Source organism: Nansenia antarctica (genome assembly GCF_963989245.1).
Source record: "Nansenia antarctica genome assembly, chromosome: 16".
Classification (NCBI taxonomy): Eukaryota; Metazoa; Chordata; class Actinopteri; order Argentiniformes; family Microstomatidae; genus Nansenia; species Nansenia antarctica.
Window position 1 is genome coordinate 8,086,066 of NC_137686.1, and position 21,777 is coordinate 8,107,842.

The 21,777-nt window shown below is 47.9% G+C and overlaps 1 protein-coding gene across 1 annotated transcript in view; it reads left to right on the top strand.

Annotated features, from left to right (window-relative positions):
• The window catches only part of myom2a (myomesin 2a), a gene marked incomplete at both ends in the record, with an annotated part of 42,411 nt that extends 29,605 nt beyond the window's left edge, over positions 1–12,806 (top strand). Inside the window, 12 exon segments of the mRNA XM_080546600.1 lie at positions 2,914–3,058; positions 3,615–3,674; positions 5,917–5,984; positions 7,184–7,297; positions 7,512–7,599; positions 7,754–7,792; positions 9,503–9,608; positions 10,234–10,397; positions 10,750–10,786; positions 10,885–10,907; positions 11,295–11,350; positions 12,333–12,806. Of these exon segments, the coding sequence (XP_080402726.1) occupies positions 2,914–3,058; positions 3,615–3,674; positions 5,917–5,984; positions 7,184–7,297; positions 7,512–7,599; positions 7,754–7,792; positions 9,503–9,608; positions 10,234–10,397; positions 10,750–10,786; positions 10,885–10,907; positions 11,295–11,350; positions 12,333–12,806 (1,374 nt within the window).
• Between the last annotated feature and the right edge of the window lie 8,971 nt (positions 12,807–21,777).

A 21,777-nucleotide genomic window follows, 5' to 3' on the forward strand; every position in this document is an offset into this window, starting at 1 on the left:
CTAGACACTACACACTACACTAGACACTACACACTACACTAGACACTACACTAGACACTACACTAGCATACACTAGACAATACACACTACACTAGCATACACTACACACTACACTAGCATACACTAGACACTACACACTACACTAGCATACACTACACACTACACACTACACTAGCATACACTAGACACTACACACTACACACTACACTAGCACACACTACACACTACACACTACACACTACACTAGCACACACTAGACACTACACACTACACTAGCATACACTACACACTACACTAGCATACACTACACACTACACACTACACTAGCATACACTAGACACTACACTAGCACACACTACACACTACACACTACACACTACACTAGCATACACTAGACACTACACAATACACTAGCATACACTACACACTACACACTACACTAGCATACACTACACACTACACACTACACTAGCATACACTACACACTACACACTACACACTACACTAGCATACACTAGACACTACACACTACACTAGCATACACTACACACTACACACTACACTAGCACACACTACACACTACACACTACACACTACACTAGCATACACTAGACACTACACACTACACTAGCATACACTACACACTACACACTACACTAGCATACACTAGACACTACACACTACACACTACACACTACACACTACACACTACACTAGCATACACTACACACTACACACTACACTAGCATACACTAGACACTACACACTACACTAGCATACACTACACACTACACACTACACTAGCACACACTACACACTACACACTACACACTACACACTACACTAGCATACACTAGACACTACACACTACACTAGCATACACTACACACTACACTAGCACACACTAGACACTACACTAGCATACACTAGACACTACACTAGCACACACTAGACACTACACACTACACTAGCACACACTAGACACTACACTAGCATACACTAGACACTACACACTACACTAGCATACACTACACACTACACACTACACTAGCATACACTACACACTACACACTACACTAGCACACACTAGACACTACACACTACACTAGCATACACTACACACTACACTAGCATACACTACACACTACACACTACACTAGCATACACTAGACACTACACTAGCACACACTACACACTACACACTACACTAGCATACACTAGACACTACACAATACACTAGCATACACTACACACTACACACTACACTAGCATACACTACACACTACACACTACACTAGCATACACTACACACTACACACTACACACTACACACTACACTAGCATACACTAGACACTACACACTACACTAGCATACACTAGACACTACACACTACACTAGCACACACTAGACACTACACTAGCACACACTAGACACTACACACTACACTAGCATACACTAGACACTACACTAGCACACACTAGACACTACACACTACACTAGCATACACTACACACTACACTAGCATACACTAGACACTACACACTACACTAGCATACACTAGACACTACACTAGCATACACTACACACTACACACTACACTAGCATACACTAGACACTACACTAGCATACACTACACACTACACACTACATTAGCACACTACACACTACACTAGCACACTACACACTACACTAGCACACTACACACTACACTAGCACACTACACACTACACTAGCACACTACACACTATACTAGCAGACTACACACTACATTAGCACACTACACACTACACTAGCAGACTACACACTACATTAGCACACTACACACTACATTAGCACACTACACACTACATTAGCACACTACACAATACACACTACACTAGCACACTCCTCAGTAAGCATGGCCAATACATTACCCCATAGTATAAGTGGAGCCTTACAACAGTCCAGAGGAGGCTGGTGGAGGTAGAAATCGGAGGCTCCTTCCCTTCCGGCATTACACTGAACAAACCCTCAGGTTGCTACTTCCACCAGCCTCCTCTGCTCCACTTCCACAGAGGCTATGAATAATATGAATATATTATAATATACATATATGAATAATAATGGCTAATACATTAACTTCCTTGCAACATAATCTTGAACAATCGATGATGCACAGTTATAACACAGTTATACTTCATCTCTATGTATGTTCCCCTCAGAGAAGAGGGATTGTGTATCTGCACCACATTTCACTGTAATACCCACAATGCTTTGCCCCTACTCTGTATTCCACTCAGAACCACCAGATATATAATTGAACATCTACTAGATCTGTATCGGAATATCACTTGATATACGTTAGATTTTCCGCTCCAAGCCACAAGATATATACAGCAATTGAACATCTGCTATGTATAATATATATATATAAATATACAGTATATGCCATTTAGCTGAGGCTTTTATCCAAAGCAACTTACATTGCAGTGAGTGCATACATCTTTCAGTATATATGGTCCCAGTGGGAATCTAACCCACAACCTAAGCGTTGTTAGCGCCACACTTCTCCAGCTGAGCCACAGAGGACCATCTGCTATGTGTCTGTGGAAACTGTTATCTCAGAATAACACATGGTCCTATTATTATATTTGGGGCGGCGGTAGTCTAGAGGTTAGAGAGGCCGGCTAGCAATCGGTAGGTCTGCTGATTCAATCCCTGCCTCAGGAGGGAGTTGCATGTGCCTTTGAGCAAGGCACTTAACCCCTTAATCCAGGGGCGCCGACTATGGCTGACCCTGTGCCTAGACTGAAAAAAAAATCCCAATTCCAACAATTGACTGACAAGTCGATCGCATTGGCAAATCAAACAATGATGAATGAGTATTATTGAATGTTTTAATGGATTCATTCTTCTTCGGTTTTTCTCCTCAGGGCCACAAGATCAGCCATGACGTGTCCTCCGGGGTGATCCAGATGACGGTGGACCACTTCACCAAGGCGGCCGAGGGCACCTACACCGTCCAGATCCACGACGGCAAGGCCAAGAACCAGACCTCCCTGGTGATGGTCGGAGACGGTGAGAGACCCCGCTAACACTCCGCTAACACTCCACACTACTGTCCTAGCTTACACTCCACACTACTGTCCTAGCTTACACTCCACACTACTGTCGTCCTGTGGTTCACTGGAGGCTGGCGGAGGTAGGAATCGGAGGACGGGCTCGTTGTAATGGATGGAATGGAATGGATGGAACGGAATGTATGTTTATATTACAATGAGCCCGTCCTCCGGTTTCTACCTCCACCAGCCTCCACTGCTGTAGTCAGTACTATACTTGTGTAGTATCCGTGTAATTACACATCATCTTATAATAAGGCTACACATTATGTTTATATACCTACATTATATAGATGTATATACCTTCATGATAAATATGTATTCTTTATATTTTTTATAAATACCTATATAAGAATAGATTAAAAAAACACCTTTTGGTGGTTTTAACCGTAACGCCTTATATTTTACATACATAAATGAAAGTGTTTCGAAAAGATAGGCCACTATTGATGTTGTTTAGCTCCAGCTCTGAGGTCAGAGGTCAGTAGTGACAGTGCTGCTGTGTTGTGTTCCAGTGTTCAAGGCCGCTCTGAAGGAGGCGGAGTTCCAGAGGAAAGAACACCTGAGGAAACAAGGTACGCCCTGTGTGCCTCCTGTCTACCCTCCTGTCACGCCCTGTGTCCCTCCTGTCACCCTCCTGTCACCCTCCTGTCACACCCCGTGTCCCTCCTGTCTCACCCTGTGTCCCTCCTGTCACACCCCGTGTCCCTCCTGTCACACCCTGTGTCCCTCCTGTCACACCCTGTGTCCCTCCTGTCACACCCTGTGTCCCTCCTGTCACGCCCTCTGTCCCTCCTGTCACGCCCTGTGTCCCTCCTGTCACACCCTGTGTCCCTCCTGTCACGCCCTGTGTCCCTCCTGTCACACCCTGTGTCCCTCCTGTCACACCCTGTGTCCCTCCTGTCACGCCCTGTGTCCCTCCTGTCACCCTCCTGTCACACCCTGTGTCCCTCCTGTCACACCCTGTGTCCCTCCTGTCACACCCTGTGTCCCTCCTGTCACCCTCCTGTCACCCTCCTGTCACCCTCCTGTCACACCCTGTGTCCCTCCTGTCACACCCTGTGTCCCTCCTGTCTCACCCTGTGTCCCTCCTGTCACCCTCCTGTCACCCTCCTGTCACCCTCCTGTCACCCTCCTGTCACGCCCTGTGTCCCTCCTGTCACGCCCTGTGTCCCTCCTGTCACACCCTGTGTCCCTCCTGTCACACCCTGTGTCCCTCCTGTCACACCCTGTGTCCCTCCTGTCACGCCCTGTGTCCCTCCTGTCACACCCTGTGTCCCTCCTGTCACCCTCCTGTCACACCCTGTGTCCCTCCTGTCACCCTCCTGTCACGCCCTGTGTCCCTCCTGTCACGCCCTGTGTCCCTCCTGTCACACCCTGTGTCCCTCCTGTCACCCTCCTGTCACACCCTGTGTCCCTCCTGTCACACACTGTGTCCCTCCTGTCACACCCTGTGTCCCTCCTGTCACCCTCCTGTCACACCCTGTGTCCCTCCTGTCACACCCTGTGTCCCTCCTGTCACGCCCTGTGTCCCTCCTGTCACGCCCTGTGTCCCTCCTGTCACGCCCTGTGTCCCTCCTGTCACACCCTGTGTCCCTCCTGTCACACCCTGTGTCCCTCCTGTCACACCCTGTGTCCCTCCTGTCATGCCCTGTGTCCCTCCTGTCACGCCCTGTGTCCCTCCTGTCACACCCTGTGTCCCTCCTGTCACACCCTGTGTCCCTCCTGTCACGCCCTGTGTCCCTCCTGTCACACCCTGTGTCCCTCCTGTCACACCCTGTGTCCCTCCTGTCACACCCTGTCACCCTCCTGTCACGCCCTGTGTCCCTCCTGTCACACCCTGTGTCCCTCCTGTCATGCCCTGTGTCCCTCCTGTCACACCCTGTGTCCCTCCTGTCACACCCTGTGTCCCTCCTGTCACACCCTGTCACCCTCCTGTCACGCCCTGTGTCCCTCCTGTCACACCCTGTGTCCCTCCTGTCACACCCTGTGTCCCTCCTGTCTCACCCCGTGTCCCTCCTGTCACACCCTGTGTCCCTCCTGTCACACCCTGTGTCCCTCCTGTCACACCCTGTGTCCCTCCTGTCACAGAGGCTGTTCAGCCAGGGGGATCCCTCGGCTTTAGCTCAACAGGCTCACAGGGTTAGCTCACAGGATTAGCTCAACAGGCTCACAGGGGTGACGCAACCTGTGTTCAAACCAGGGGAGGCTGGTGGAGGTAGAAATCGGAGGACGGGCTCATGGTAACGAACGGAATCAAACACGTCCCATGCATTAGAATGAGCCTGTCCTCCGGTTTCTACCTCCACCGGCCTCCCCTGGTAGCCCCGTCACTCACACTAGTACACGTAGGGTGGATAGAACGCATGCTAAGGGCTCATTTGAGTGACTTTTATCAAAATGTCACATTTAGCCTTGCTTTAGCCTTGCAATATTTGATAAATGTTTTAGCCTTCGCACTACTGCTGTTTGCACACCCCTGGTCACTGTGAACACTCAATTACCCTTTGTACATACCATATATTTGTACTTTTTTGATATAGCCTCTATTTATACATCTGTATACACCATACTGTACACCTACCTTAACTGTACATAGCTTACTACTATCCTCTCCTGTATACACCTCTAACTACCGTACTTGCCACACTGTACTTATCACTTATCACTATCATGTTTTATATCACTATTTGCACTTCTGGTTTGATGCTAAACTGCATTTCGTTGTCTGCTACTTGTACTCTGTGATGACAATAAAGTGTAATCTAATCTAATCTAATCTAATCTAATGTAACTGTTTCTCTCCTCCTCTCCCAGGCCCTCATTTCTCTGAGTTCCTGTCGTTCTACGTGGAGGATGACTGTACTGTCATGCTGGTCTGCAAGGTAGAGAGACATGTTAGGACTGTACCAGGGGAGGCTGGCGGAGGTAGAGATCGTAGGACCGGCTCATTATAATTGTAACGAAACGGTATCCAACACATTCCATGCATTCTAATGAGCCCCGTCCTCCGATTTCTACCTCCGCCAGCCTCCCCCTGCTATCCTGTTATGCTGGTCTGCATCTAACGACGGCGCTGCGCTCACTGACATCTGTTCACTTCAGATTTAAATTAGACTGTGATTCATAACCGCCGCTTTGCAATCTGGGGACAATGTCAGGCCTGATTGCAGGCCGACGCACCAAGGACATCCCTGCGTACGGTAGCGAACACTATTACAGCGCAACAGAGAAATAATCACCTCCCACTTCAGCTTTCACCGTTGACCTGTCTTTTCAACGACCGTGGCGCTGACGTGTTTTCAAGCCTTCGTCAAAGCATCACCTGTTTTATCCACTGACTGTGGTGTGGTGTGGTGTGGTGTGTTGTGGTGTGGTGTGGTGTCTTGTGGTGTGGTGTGTTGTGGTGTGGTGTGGTGTTGTGAGTTGTGTTGTGGTGTGTTGTGGTGTGTTGTGGTGTGTTGTGGTGTTGTGGTGTGGTGTGTTGTGTTGTGGTGTGGTGTGGTGTGTTGTGGTGTGGTGTGGTGGGGTGTTGTGAGTTGTGGTGTGGTGTGGTGTGTTGTGTTGTGGTGTGGTGTGTTGTGTTGTGGTGTGGTGTGTTGTGTTGTGGTGTGATGTGGTGGGGTGTGGTGTGGTGTGTTGTTGTGAGTTGTGGTGTGTTGTTGTGGTGTGTTGTGGTGTGGTGTGGTGTGTTGTATTGTGTTGTGTTGTGGTGTGTTGTGTTGTGTTGTGTTGTGTTGTATTTACATGTAGTGGCATAGCACTTGATTCCGACCCTCAACATATACTGTGCTGTGTCATATTAACGGTGTTGCCCCCCCCTCCCCTCTGTGCTGTGTCATATTAAAGGTGTTGCCCCCCCCTCCCCTCTGTGCTGTGTCATATTAAAGGTGTTGCCCCCCCCTCTGTGCTGTGTCATATTAAAGGTGTTGCCCCCCCCCCCCTCTGTGCTGTGTCATATTAAAGGTGTTGCCCCCCCCCCCCCCCCTCTGTGCTGTGTCATATTAACGGTGTTGCCCCCCCCCCTCTGTGCTGTGTCATATTAACGGTGTTTCCCCCCCCCCCCCCCCCCTCTGTGTCCCAGGTGGCCAACGTGAAGAAGGAGACCGCCTTCCACTGGTTCAAGGAGGACGAGGAGATTGTTCTGGATGCTGCCCCCAACGTCATGTCGGGCTCCTGCGCTCTCCCCATCCCCATGGTAACCGCTGTCGACTGTGAACCTTGACAACGGCTCAGTTGCATAAGGCATAAAAACTGCTCAAGGGATCAGAGTTTTTCGATGGAAAATGTTATATAGGAATATTGCTGCTCTATATATACCGGTATACCATATATATATATATGTATGTATGTGTGGGTGGAATGTCACTCTGTGTGTGTGCGTGTGTGTGTGTGTGTGTTGTGTATTGTAGTTCTCCAGGAAAGACCACGGCGTCTACAAAGCTACTCTCGGCGACGACAAAGGAAAAGACGTCACTCTGCTTGACATCTCTGGACAAAGTACAGTTCACCTCTCTCACCTCTCTCACCCTCTCAACATCACCTAACCATCCCAATCTTATTGATCATCTATATGATGTCATTGTGTCATTGTGTCATCAAGTCCTGTTGAAAACGCTTTCATCATCTCTTGTCTCTCCTCTTTGATTTGCAGCATTCGATGACATCATCAACGCCATCGCCCACATTTCTGGTATGTGCTTTACATGACTGACCCTCCTCCCAGAGGACAATAGACAGCTAGGGTGTAGGGGCTAGGGTGTGGTGTCTAGGGGGCTAGGGTGTAGAGGGTAGGGGCTAGGGGCTAGGGGCTAGGGGCTGGGGTATAGGGGGTAGGGTGTAGGGGCTAGGGTGTAGGGGCTAGGGGCTAGGGCGTAGGGTCTAAGGTTTAGGGGCTAGGGTGTAGGGGGTAGTGTTTAGGGGCTAGGGTGTAGGGGCTAGGGTGTAGGGGTTAGAGGGTAGGGGCTAGGGTGAAGGGGCTAGGGTGAAGGGGCTAGGGTGTAGAGGGTAGGGGCTAGGGGCTAGGGTCTAAGAGCTGGGGTATAGGGGGTAGGGTGTAGGGGCTAGGGGCTAGGGTGTAGGGTCTAAGGTGTAGGGGCTAGGGCAGGGGTGCTCACACTTTTTAGGCTTGTGAGCTACTTTTCAAATTACCAGCTCAACAAGATCTACCAACCAAATAAAACATATTGCCATTGCTGCGAACACAAAAATGTACTGTAATAATAACAAATTAAGGCCACGCTACACTGTTTCAAAATCAAAGAAGAGATTTATGAAACTATATAACAAATATTCACACTGGTAGTCCATTAACATTAACATTAACTCAGGAGCTCTGAGTGGTTTACACCAGACTGGCCAGTGCCAAGCCAGGTGCCATCGACGTCTCCGGGCGGCGGAGTGTGTGTGTGTGTCTGTCTGTCTGTCTGTCTGTCTGACTGTCTGTGTGTGTCTGTCTGTCTGTGTGTGTGTGTGTGTGTGTGTGTGTGTGTGTGTGTCTGTCTGTCTGTCTGTGTGCATGTGTGTGTGCTTGTGTCTGTCTGTCTGTCTGTCTGTGTGTGTGTGTGTGTGTGTGTGTGTGTGTGTGCTTGTCTGTGTGTGTGTGTGTGTGTGTGTGTTGTGAGGCGGCGCGGGGCTGAGTGATGCCCTCTCCTGTGTGGTCCAGACGGGAGGCGTCCCGTCTGGACCACACAGGAAAAAAAACAAAAATCTTTTTTTTTCCACTTTTTTTTTTTTTTTTTTTCAATGCTGTGTGATCTACCCACACTACCTTCGCGATCGACCGGTCGATCGCGATCGACGTAATGAGCACCCCTGGGCTAGGGTGTAGGGGCTAGGATGTAGGGGCTAGGGTGTACGGGCTAGTGGCTAGGGTGTGAGGGCTAGGGTGTACGGGTCAGTGGCTAGGGGCTAGGGTGTAGGGGCTAGGGTGTACGGGCTAGTGGCTAGGGTGTGAGGGCTAGGGTGTACGGGCTAGTGGCTAGGGTGTAGGGGCTAGGGTATACGGGCTAGTGGCTAGGGGCTAGGGTGTAGGGGCTAGGATGTAGGGGCTAGGGTGTACGGGCTAGGGGCTATGGGGTAGGGGTTGATTCAGGACTGTTATCCGTGCCCCCTAGGGTCGTCTGTGTCTGAGCTGGTCCTCCAGTGTGTAGGGTATAGTGTATATTGTGTAGGGGCTAGGATACAGGGTGTGGGGTATAGTGTCTAGTGTATAGGGTATAGTGTGTAGAGTACAGTGTGTAGAGTATAGTGTGTAGAGTATAGTGTGTAGAGTATAGTGTGTAGAGTACAGTGTGTAGAGTATAGTGTGTAGAGTACAGTGTGTAGAGTATAGTGTGTAGAGTACAGTGTGTAGAGTATAGGGTGTAGGGGTTGATTGCGGACTGTTCTCTGTGCCTCCTAGGGTCGTCTGCGTCTGAGCTGGTCCTCCAGTGTACTCCGGAGGGCATCAGGCTGCAGTGCTACATGAAGTACTACACAGAGGAGATGAAGACTCACTGGTTCCACAAGTACGATGACCTATCCTACCCTCCTCTGATCTCCACCAGGGGAGGCTGCCGGAGGTAGAAATCGGAGGACAGGCTCATTGTAAACGCACGGAACGGAATGAGGACTGAGGTCTCCTTTCCTCACTCCGCGGTAGCAAACACGTGTTTAATGACCGTCCCTCATTCCGTTCCGCGCATTACGATTGTGAGCCCCCGTCGGTCCTCCGATGTCTACCTCCGCCAGCCTCCCCTTCGTGTGCTTTCATGAAGGGTTTAAGACTCACAAACCCTCTTTTTTCATTTATTTGAAATGTTCCTTTCTCTGTTTGGTTTGTTTGTTGTTTTGATACTGTTCAAAAGTAGATGTGAAGATATGTGAATATCTTTTTGTATCTATTATCTCATATGAATCAAAATGAGCTTGACACAACGAGACACTGTATGTATCTACATCACTATGGGGGGCGGGCAACACCTTCAATATGACACAGCACAGAGGGGGGAGGGGGCAACACCTTCAATATGACACAGCACAGAGGGGGGAGGGGGCAACACCTTCAATATGACACAGCACAGTGTATCTATGTCACTTCTATTTGAAGTGAGACTACCAAACCTGACCCCTGACCCCCTGCACCCTTCACAGGGACAGCAAGATCTCGTCCTCAGAGAAGATGAGGATCGGCGGCACAGCGGAGATGGCCTGGATGCAGATCTGCGAGCCCTCAGACAAGGAGAAGGGCCACTACGTCATCGAGATCAACGACGGCGTCAAGTCCCACACCCGCAGCTTCGACCTCTCCGGACAAGGCAAGGAGACGACCTCTCAACTCACCAGCTTAGCTAGTCCATTCACCTGGCTTACCTGCTCACTTTACCAGCTTACCTGGTCAATTTACCAGCTTACCTGTCAGTTTACCTGTCAGTTTACTTGTCAGTTTACTGGTCAGTTTACCTGGTGAAATAAGGGTTCAAGGAAAATACCACAAATTAATTTCAAAAGAACCGCAAAATATCAATACACTTTGAGTTGAGTTGAGGCTCTTCATATAGTTGTGTATCATTCTACACAGTCTCAGTACTGAAGTCTGCTCTAGTCTGTTTTTCTTTGCCTGAAATGTTTTATCATATTAACGTTCATTGTCCCTTATTTCTTTTGCAGCGTACACCGATGCCTATGAGGAGTACCTGAGACTCAAGTAAGAGATTATTATTCTTTTTTTTAATAATCACATTTGTCATGTTTGTTTTATTGAAATGATGAAATATTGACTATCATTCTTGTCTCGTCTACCAGGGCTGCAGCATTCGCTGAGAAGAGTGAGTATATGATCACAGAGCTACATATAATAATCAATTTATAAAGCATGGATAATCCATATCAAATGATTTGTTATTCTGACTCTGTGTGTATGATACATACCCAGCACCAGGGGAGGCTGGTGGAGGTAGAAATCGAAGGATGGTCTCATTTTAAACCGTGGAGTGGAATGAGGAATTCCATTGTAATTCCCTTGTAATGTGTGTAATGGAATGAGGAATGGCATCAAATGTGTTTGATACCTTTCCTCAATCCGTTCCATGCATTGCAATGAGCCCATCCTCCGATGTCTACCTCCACCAGCCTCCCCTGCGCAGTAGTGTGCGTGTTATCCCTTGTGATGACATGATCACATGACCCTAACTGATTGTCTTGTAATCCCCCAGACCGTGGTAGAGTGGTGGGTGGTCTGCCAGATGTGGTCACCATCATGGAGAAGAAGGTGAGATTAACCATCACATGACCACATACCATCACATGACCACACACCATCACTATGACCACACACCATCACTATGACCACACACCATCACTATGACCACATACCATCACTATGAACACATACATACCATCACTATGACCACACTCCATCACTATGACCACACACCATCACTATGACCACACACCATCACTATGACCACACACCATCACTATGACCACACTCCATCACTATGACCACACACCATCACTATGACCACACACCATCACTATGACCACACACCATCACTATGACCACACACCATCACTATGACCACACACCATCACTATGACCACACACCATCACTATGACCACACACCATCACTATGACCACACTCCATCACTATGACCACACACCATCACTATGACCACACACCATCACTATGACCACACTCCATCACTATGACCACACACCATCACTATGACCACACACCATCACTATGACCACACACCATCACTATGACCACACACCATCACTATGACCACACACCATCACTATGACCACACACCATCACTATGACCACACACCATCACTATGAACACATACCATCACTATGACCACATACCATCACTATGACCACACACCATCACTATGACCACACACCATCACTATGACCACACACCATCACTATGACCACATACCGCCATCAACACACACCATCAATCTGGATATACCATAATCTGAAGATACATACCATAATCTGTGCATATACTGTATACTCTCATGACTTGGAAACTAGAGTACCTGCATGTTAAAGACATCTACCTGTCTAACTCTCTCCTCCCTCCCTCCCTCCTCTCCTCCCACTCTACCCTCTCTCTTCCCTCTCCTTTCCCCACCTCCTTCCCTCCACTCTACCCTCTCTCTTCCCTCTCCCTTCCCTCTCCCTTCCCCACCTCCTTCCCTCCACTCTCCCTCCCTCCCTCCCTCCCTCCTCTCTCCCAGTCCCTGAGCCTGACCTGCACAGTGTGGGGCGACCCCACCCCCGAGGTCACCTGGTTCAAGAATGAACAGGAAGTGGTGTCCTCCGAGCACTGCAAGGTGGCCTTCGAGTCCGGCAAGTTCTCCAGCCTGACCATCACGCAGGTCACCTCCGAGGATTCTGGGAAGTACAGCATCAACGTGAGGAACAAGTACGGCGGGGAGTTCGTGGAGATCACCGTCAGCGTCTACAAGCATGGGGAGGACCCCCCCGAGCCCAAACTGGGACAGATGTCCTCCAAGGCTCCCCCCCCCAAGGCCCCCACCCCCGCCCCCAAGGCCCCCACCCCGGCCCCATCCGTAAAGTCCCCCACCCCGGCCTCCACCCCGGTCCCTAAGTCCCCAACCCCCACCCCCAAGTCCCCCACCCCACCGAGGAGCATGAAGTCCCCCTCTCCAGCCAGGTCCTTAAAGTCACCCACCCCCCCTAGAAAGTAACATGTTCGGTGGGGGTTCTATGGATGCCTCAGAGAGATTTGAATGAGGCATTTATAGTGGTTGTGATTTTAAGCATGAGTGTGAAAACAAACCAGAAAGCGGTTTCCTGAAGGTAGAAGATGGCGTTTTAGATGTGTTTACAGTGTCATGTCATTCGACTGGTCGCAACCGAGCCTCGATCGGGGCAAGAAAGCCAAGAGAAAGTGGTAAATCTAGACCAGAGTAGTCAAGTGAAGCTGAACCTTCCTCTATGCTGTATAGGGGAATGTCTATGGGTGATCATGTCTCTGCACTGATAAAAAAAGGCCTTTAGATTTACGCGAAAAACGAACTGGTACACCAGTTCCATATGATTGAAATATGTTTATTCGACACAAATTATCCTCCTTTGATTTATTTATTTTTTAATGTTCAACTAAATTTGTGTTGATTAAACACGTTTCAATCGTGTGGAAACGATGTACACCGTTTTTTTTTTTACATAAATCCAAAAGCCTTTTTTTCCCAGTGTGTGGATGATGAATGGATAATGGTTGGTCAGAACAATGAGTGCAGACTACGCCCCCCCGCCCCTCCAGACCCCCCAAGATAGACTCACAGGAAGTGATGTCTGTCCATGCCGTGATGCGTTTCCTCTCCAAAGCTTTGTGTTGGCAATAAACCTCATTTATGACCTTCTCTCCCTGTTGTCTTTCTTCTTCTTTCATTCTCTCACTCTCTCTTTTTTATGTCAATCACTTCTCTGCATCTTTTTATGTGTTTGTTTGGTACATTGAGATGGGTGTGCAGTGTGACCTATAAGTCAGGATGTGGTTGGACTACTGTGTGAGTGCATCTCAATCCCCTCAAATGACTTCCTCTCCTTGTCTCCTTTCCTCCTCTCCTTTCCTTGATCTGCCATGTTGTGAGAGAACTGGATAGGTACAAATAAACCCCCTAGACAAGCTTCTTCCACATTGTTTCCCCCTCTCCTGTCCTTGAAGATCCAGTAAAGGAAAGGAGTCAAGGAAAGGAAAGGAAAGGAAGGAAGCCACTTTTAGACTATTGAGATAGCACCCTTACCTGTCTGTCAACGAATCAGCAAGATACTGGCTCGACTGGAACTCTGGAGTGGGAGGAACTCTAGAACGGTGGAATTGTGTGATGTAACAGGGTTCTTGTCAAGACAGCGAATAGGGAGAAGAAAAAGCAGGTTATGTATCTGCATAAACAGTTTGAATCCCAACCCATAAGTTACTGCTCACCAACCCTCTTTACCTATGCGGTACACAGTTGCCGGCAGGGACCGACTCAGTCTGTGGTTCCTCAGCGTTCACCTGGGATGTAGGACAGTCTTGACACAATCAATGGGATGCCTATCGTACAAGCCTGAGGGATTTTGTCTGTCGTTGAACATGAAGTAAGTCGCCTTTCTAGAAACTATGAGTTGTGACCTTTACCTGGGTCTTCAGCCCTCATGGCTCAACCCTGCCTCACCTGTTCCTTCCACACAGCTTCATGTCTGAAGCAATGGTTGAAGCTGTCGAGTTTCCCATGGAGCTTTTTCAATAGATTGATTCTAAAGATAATTGATTGATTCTAAGGTCATACCTGTTTGCTTTGTGAATTACTTTTACTTTAATTCATACTTCATTTAGATCATAGATCATTTCAGTCGTTCATAAGAGTAACACAATTAGTTAACAGTAGAACTCAGTGTCCATTTCCAAATATGGAGATATGGTAATCATAGCATAATGATAACATAATATTTGAAATGTATTGTTTTAGGTTTAGAAGGTAAAACTCCACTAAGCCTTGAGACCCTCCAGGAACCAGCAGCGATGGATTCCCAAATCTCTGCTCTGTCGTCGCTGAAAGAGGACGGGGAATCGTCGGGGAACTACATCCAGCCACACTACAAGGAGTCGTACCGCCTTGCCATCTACGCCCTCATCAATGGGGGCCGGGACTCCTACCATGAGTACCTCAAAGCCGAGAAGATCAGCGACTTCCTCTCCGAAGAGGAGATCATCTACATCACGGAAAACGCCGAGCTACCGGTCATGGTCGTGGAGGACGAGGATGACTCAAAGGTGAAAGATCAGGACGACGAAAACGATGGCCAGTCCACGTATTTCCCCACGGAGTCGGACGAGGAGGTTCCCGACCTCGACCTCGGATGGCCGGACGTCTCGCTGGAGAACATGGAGACGAACATCAGCCTCCTGTTCCACCCTCCCAGACACAACAACCCCTCCATCAAAGAGGTGATACGTAAACAAATGCAGGAGGCACGGCAGGTAAAGAAACGAGAATACAGTTCGTTCCCTTCACCCCCCTCTCTCTCCCTGTCCGTTTTATAGTTTTATGACGCTTCGCTGTGGCACATTTGAATGTTTTACTGAGGCAGATTAGAAACTCAAACGAGGTGGAGGAACAGTTGGAAGGCCTGAGATGGACATGGGGGATCGAACTCCCTGCGAGAGTGAAAGATGTCTGCTTCTGTCCATTAGAATCACTTCATTAGAGCAGGTCTGAGTTCTCACAATCATAATGGATATTTGTTCAATGAGCAACGTTCACTGTGTACGACTGTTCATAGTGTAGACTGTCTCTGGCATACATTATGTACAAGCCACCTGAGCGTGTCTCAACCTGTGCTCTTCAAATGTCATCCCCGCGCAAGTCGTAACCACATACCCAGATTATTGAATCAAAAGGTTTCCACTTAGACATACCTGTTACCTGGTACCTGTTACCTGTGCAGGTAGGAGCAAGGATTACGAAGGGTGTGGAGGGTTGGTTAGTTTTTGTTTAAGTGAGAACAGTTGCTGCACCTCAATTCTCACAGCCTAAAGCAAAGATACTATGCAGAGCTTATGATATGTATGTCAATAGTTATTACCCTAAGCATTATTTGTTCACTCATTGGAATTGAGTCAAGTATTCCTCATTGTCATAAAATATGTAATGAATTTGTGATGTTTCTTGCATGCAGTATTGGACAGTATTTATCTTTTCATATTTGATCACCCCCCCCTTCTTGTCGAGACGAGAGAGTTCAATAGTCAAAAGTACATTTTTTGTTACCGGTAAGTCAAGTTTATTTCTCAACACACTATTTCTCAACACAACTGTAATTATAACTGCTTTTTATTTTTTAGGTCATCGCCATAGCGATGGACATCTTCACCGATGTGGACATATTCAAAGAGCTGGTGAACGCGACAGTGAGAGGAGTGATGGTCTACATCCTCCTGGACGACCACCAGTTCAAGACCTTCCTGAACATGACGAAGCAGTCAGGGGTCAACATCCACGACCTCAACGTAAGGAGGGATTCAAGAAAAAAAGAAAAGAAAAAAACATTATGATGAAATCATAAGATATAACAAATACCTGTTAAAGGATATAAAAGGATATAAAAGAGAAAGAAAAACTATGAATGAAATCATAAGCTATAACAAAAAAAATACATATAATATAGAAAAACATCAAATAAATAATAATAAAATAAATATTATAATAATAAAAATATATAATATTTTTTTCACCCTAACCCTAAATCTTTTTCTCACATCATGCCTATGCAAATGTCTCTCAATATATCCCCAAACAATTGTACACATTAGGCTATTAAGAACACATTCTCTCTTGCCTGTGGCCTGACCTTTCCACTCTTGGCAGGAGATGCAGAGTGGATTAATTATGACATTTGCCACACAGACACACCTACATGTCCTTGTGGACAAGCAGCAATTTACCTCAAAGCTGTTTCCCCTGCAGCATAGAGATACATAGACTTGCTATTCCTGTTCAACAGCATCTTTCCTCAGAGAAGCTGTTTCTGTGTGCTTAAGAGTCACACAAACAGCAATGTTTCAATGAATTATTTAAATGTATTTGCTGTATATGTTGCAAAAAGGGAAAGAAATGTAAAAAGAATAAAACTATTTAATTCCATTTTAATAATGGTATCAGGACGATAGTCACAAGTTTGATCTCGTCTAGGATAAGATTGCAGTGTAGTGTGTGTGTGTGTGTGTGTGTGTGTGTGTGTGTGTGTGTGTGTGTGGGTGTGTGTGTGTGTGTGTGTGTGTGTGTGTGTGTGTGTGAGAGAGAGAGTGAGAGTGTGTGTGGGTGTGTGCTAGCGTGTGTGTGTGTGTGTGTGTGTGTGAGTGAGAGTGTGTGTGGTTGTGTGCTTGTGTGAGGTGTGTGTGTGTGCATGAGTGGCATGACTGTACTTGTATTGTGTCTATTCACATCACCACAAGGTCAACATTAACAACTTCAACAGATCTATTCAACAGATGCAGTAAAATAGGCCATTTAGCTGACGCTTTTATCCAAAACGACTTACATTGCAGTGAGTGCATACATTTTTCTGTATATATGGTCCCAGGGGGAATCGAACCCACAACCTAAGCGTTGTTAGCTCTACAAACGTGCTTTCATACAGTGAAGAAAATGTATAGTAATTGTAACCCTCCTTCTCACCCCCACCACTCTCTCTCCCTCCCTCCCTCTCCTCTCTCTCCCCCCCCCCACCCCTCTCTCCCCCCCTCCCCTCTTTCTCCCCATCCTCTCTCTTTTCCCCTCTCTCTCTCTCTCCCCCACCTCCTCCCTCCCCCCTCTCTCATTCAGAACATGCGGGTTCGGACGGTCCAGGGGCATCAGTACCAGTGCCAGTCAGGAGCAAAGTTCCATGGCGGTCTAGAACAGAGGTTCCTCCTGGTGGACTGTAAAACAGTGGTCTACGGAACCTACAGGTACCGACCCAGTCTGCATGTCCACCCCTGTTTGATACCATTCTTGATTCCGTCCCATGTATTACAATGAGCCCGTCCTCCGATTTCTACCTCCGTCAGCCTCCACTGGTCCAGCTGACCTTATCATGCCCCTAGTCTGTATGCCTACAACAAACACAAATCTGGTCCAAACCGACCCCATAACTAAAAGGGCCAGCAGGAAGCCTAGAGGTTAAAGAGGCCGGCTAGCAATCGGAAGTTTCGCTGGTTTGATCCCCGCCTCAGGAGGGAGCCGGATGTGAGCTGGTGACTGGAGGGTTGCAGCTGTGCCCTTGAGCAAGGCACTTAACCCCTAATTGCTCAAGGGACGCTGACTATGGCTGACCCTGTGCCTAGAGCAAATGCATTTCGTTGTACTCTGTGCAATGACAAAGGTTGAATCTATTCTAAGATTTTTTTTAAAATAATAATAATAATTAAAAAGATTTCACTGCATGCCTTCTTTTATTCTTTTATTGTTGTTGTTGTTGTTGTTGTTGTTGTTGTTGTTTATTGTTGTTGTTGTTTTCAAACTTGTGACCATGCAAAGCACTGGTCTGCAAACATTGCATGAAATATCTAATATGTGACAGCAGCTGTTGAAAGCTACCAATCATCTGACTTTTATTCAGAAAAATGAAAATAAATGTCAACGTTGTTGAAAATCAATGACACACTCACTAGTCAAACCAAAACATTGCAATGCAATGGATTCTGTGAGTAATCCCCACTACTCTACACTAACTAGGTAGTAGTAGGGATTACTCACCGAATCCACTACATTGCAATATTTTGGCTTGACTAGCGAGTGTGTCATTGATTTTCAACAACGTTGACATTTATTTTCATTTTTCTGAATAAAAGTCAGATGATTGGTAGCTTTCAACAGCTGCTGTCACATATCTTTCATTTAACGTGGATTCCATTTGTATAAACACCCTCTTCTCCCCTCCCCTCCGCTCCCCTCTTCTCTCCCAGCTATATGTGGTCCTACGAGAAGATCAACCTGAGCATGGTCCTCGTCATCACCGGCCAGCTGGCGGGCTCGTACGACGAGGAGTTCCGCCGCATCTTCGCCCGATCCCAAGCCCCACCCACGGTGACAGAGTTGCGGAAAAACTCGATTACCAACAGCCAGCTCTCCCTGGACATGCTCAACATGAAGTCCAGGGGTCGACTTCTCAGCATGAGGAGCACCACAGGCCTATATCAAGACGAGGGGGACAGATTCAACAATGGCCGACAGATCACCCGAGGCCTTAGTATTCAGGATAGGCTGCAGCACATTCATCGTCCCGAGGTGGGGAATCTGACAAGAGGACATAGCTATGCTGGAGAGTTGCATCAGAGGACCCAACTGAGACAGGATGGACAGGACCAGATGCTAGCGAACAGAGTGAATCAGTTTCATCACAAGCAGAACCCTCGCTTTGGTACAGAGCAAAGTCTACTTCCTTACAGCTCTGAGACCTCCCTTCATCGGTGGAAGATTGACTCCTTCCTCAATTACAGCAACCAGTCGGTAGGGGATTCGGTAGAAAGCTTGAATCTCAGCCAACCTGACGGTACTGTAAGACAGACAATAGGGTCGTCGCGTTTGAGGTCGTCAATGATCTTCAACAACCGTCGTGATGAGCGGCCTGAATCACCCGGCTGCAACCAGATGCCTCAAAGCACGATTGGCTCCCCGCACGGCAGTCAAAGCGGTTTGGCCGAGAGCAGACTGCGGCGGATGTCCACGCAGGGCAGCCAGGGCAGTTTGGCGGACAGCCGAATGCGCCTCTTGTCCACCGGCGGGAGTCAACATTGCCTGACGGAGATGCGGCAGCGGCTGAATTCCATCCACAACAGTCAAACTGATTTGGCTGACTTCCGGTCCCGTCTGTCGCAGTCGAAGGAGAACCTGAGCAGAGCAGGACTACAGGACTACAAGAACCCTGGAGGCCATCTTAGACCAGGTCAGAGCCAGGATTGTCTCAGGTCTGTGTACTCCAGTCTGGACAGGGCGATGGTGAGGCCCATGGGAAGAACCCTGGAACAGGAACGCAGCATGTCCTACCAGCGGCGCGGTTCGGATACCGGGTCGAACACCGGGTCGCAACACAGCAGTTCCAATATGAGCCAACAGAGCCACGTGACCCCGGCAGGCCAACGGCATGAAGAGAACACGCAGAGAGGGACCGAGAGAGAGCAAGTGCCCATGTCGACCCCTCTCACCGACGCCCACAGGTCCGTGTCCCACTACGACCTCCACAAGATGGCGTCGGAGAAGCGGTATGCCCAGGAAGCCTACGACTGGCAGAAACCCTTGTCCAGGACGGCGTCCGCCGCTCACCTGGGGATCAAGCTGAAGGAGCCGCTGCTGAAGCCCTCCAGCTTCAGACCCGTCTGCCTCAACGTCGACACCAACAGAACGATGATGTCATTGATCGGAATACCGGAGGGCTCCACTGACCAACTGAACGACAGCGCCGACTCGCTTCGCAAGAAGGATGCTTCACCGCTCCAGAGGGTGAATTCGTTCAAATCATCGACCAGACTGTTCAACCCGAACAGTGACGGTTCGCTGGACAAAGACAAGGCCCAGCAGGAGGAAGGGATTACAGGCCAACTCCAGAGACAGGGTTCATTCAAATCAAAAGTGACTAACCTGTCTGTGTTCATCCCGGACGCACAGACAACACAGCCCCAAGAGGAGCCGCCACCGCCGCCGCCGCCGGTGGTGCAAAGCCCAATTCAGAGATCTTCTTCTTCCTCAATGTATTACACGGAAGCTATGAGCCAAGCCCACAGGGAGCAGCAGGCGCCGCAGAGGCTGGACCCAATCACATCGGGGACTCCCTTGGTGTCGCAGCACGTGGTGGCGGCCGACATCTCCATTCGCCAGAGAGTCGCTTCAGAACCTGTTATAATGCCATCGCTGGCCGCGGCAGCGCCCGTGTCGGCGCCCATGTCATCGTTAGGTCAAGCAACAAGTGTTTCACACAATGTACTCAGTATTGAAAGAGAGCGGGAAAGGCATATATTATATACTCCTACATATACTCCTACAGTTACTCCGACAGTTATTCACCAGTCAGCTCCGAGTACTAGAACGTTCTACAACACAGACCAGGAGTTACTCAACAGGGCCAGAGTCATGGAAAGTCAAGTGCCAATAATCGTTCCAGAACCCAGGCGGACCCGGGTGTACAGCCGATTCGAGTCCTTCCTGTCCTCTGACAAGAAGCCTACCGTTTTACCGGAAAGGACCAATACGGACCCGTTCGGCGCTGACAAAAACCGACTCTCTTTCAGAAGTACACAAAGACGACCTTCTATTACGTCCACTGAGAGTTACTCAAGGTTTCAGCAGACCAATGAGAATAAGCTAGGACGGTTCATGCAGCGAGTGGGAAACTTAATCGGCAAGAACAAGTGAATCTGAGTTTCAGCTGTGTTTTACATGGGGGAGGCTGGGGGAGGTAGAAATCGGAGGACCAGTCATTGAGAATGCATGGAACGGAATAAGGAATGGTATCAGAGACACATATCAGACACATATTCCTCATTTGATTCCATGCATTACCATGAGCCAGTCCTCCGATTTCTACTTCCACCAGCCTCCCCTGGTCTGTACATAGCTTCATTCAGTGTGGTGCAGTGTGTTATATATAAATATATATATATATATATATATATATACATAAATAAATGTGTGTGGATATTGGAACATATCATAAGTCAATGTTGATAAAAATGACAGCACGTTTGATGATAGAGAGTGGCCCTGTTGTAACTGTATTGCGAATGTAAAGACTGTAGGGAATTTCTTTGTTGTTTTTTGTATTATAATAATAATTATTATTATTGTGTCATGGTTTTGGGATTAATGTTATTGTGAATTGTAATGTACTTCAGGAAAAGCTAAGATGTTTAAATGGCTGTTAACTTGTTCATTAGACGCTGTGTGTCAAAGTGCTCTTGAGGCGTTTTACGATCGTTAGTGACCTTATTCCACTAATAACATGTTAATAACATGCTAATTACAAGTTAACACTACTCAGCTCCATGTGTTCAATAACTATATAATGCGGCTAGACTTATATAGTGCAGAGTCATTACACAGGGGTAGAGGGAAGATCATGTCATTTAGACGTTTTCATTTGAATTCAAAGTGCTGTGTCAACAGTGTATTTAACAAGCTGCGTTTCAAGGTCAGT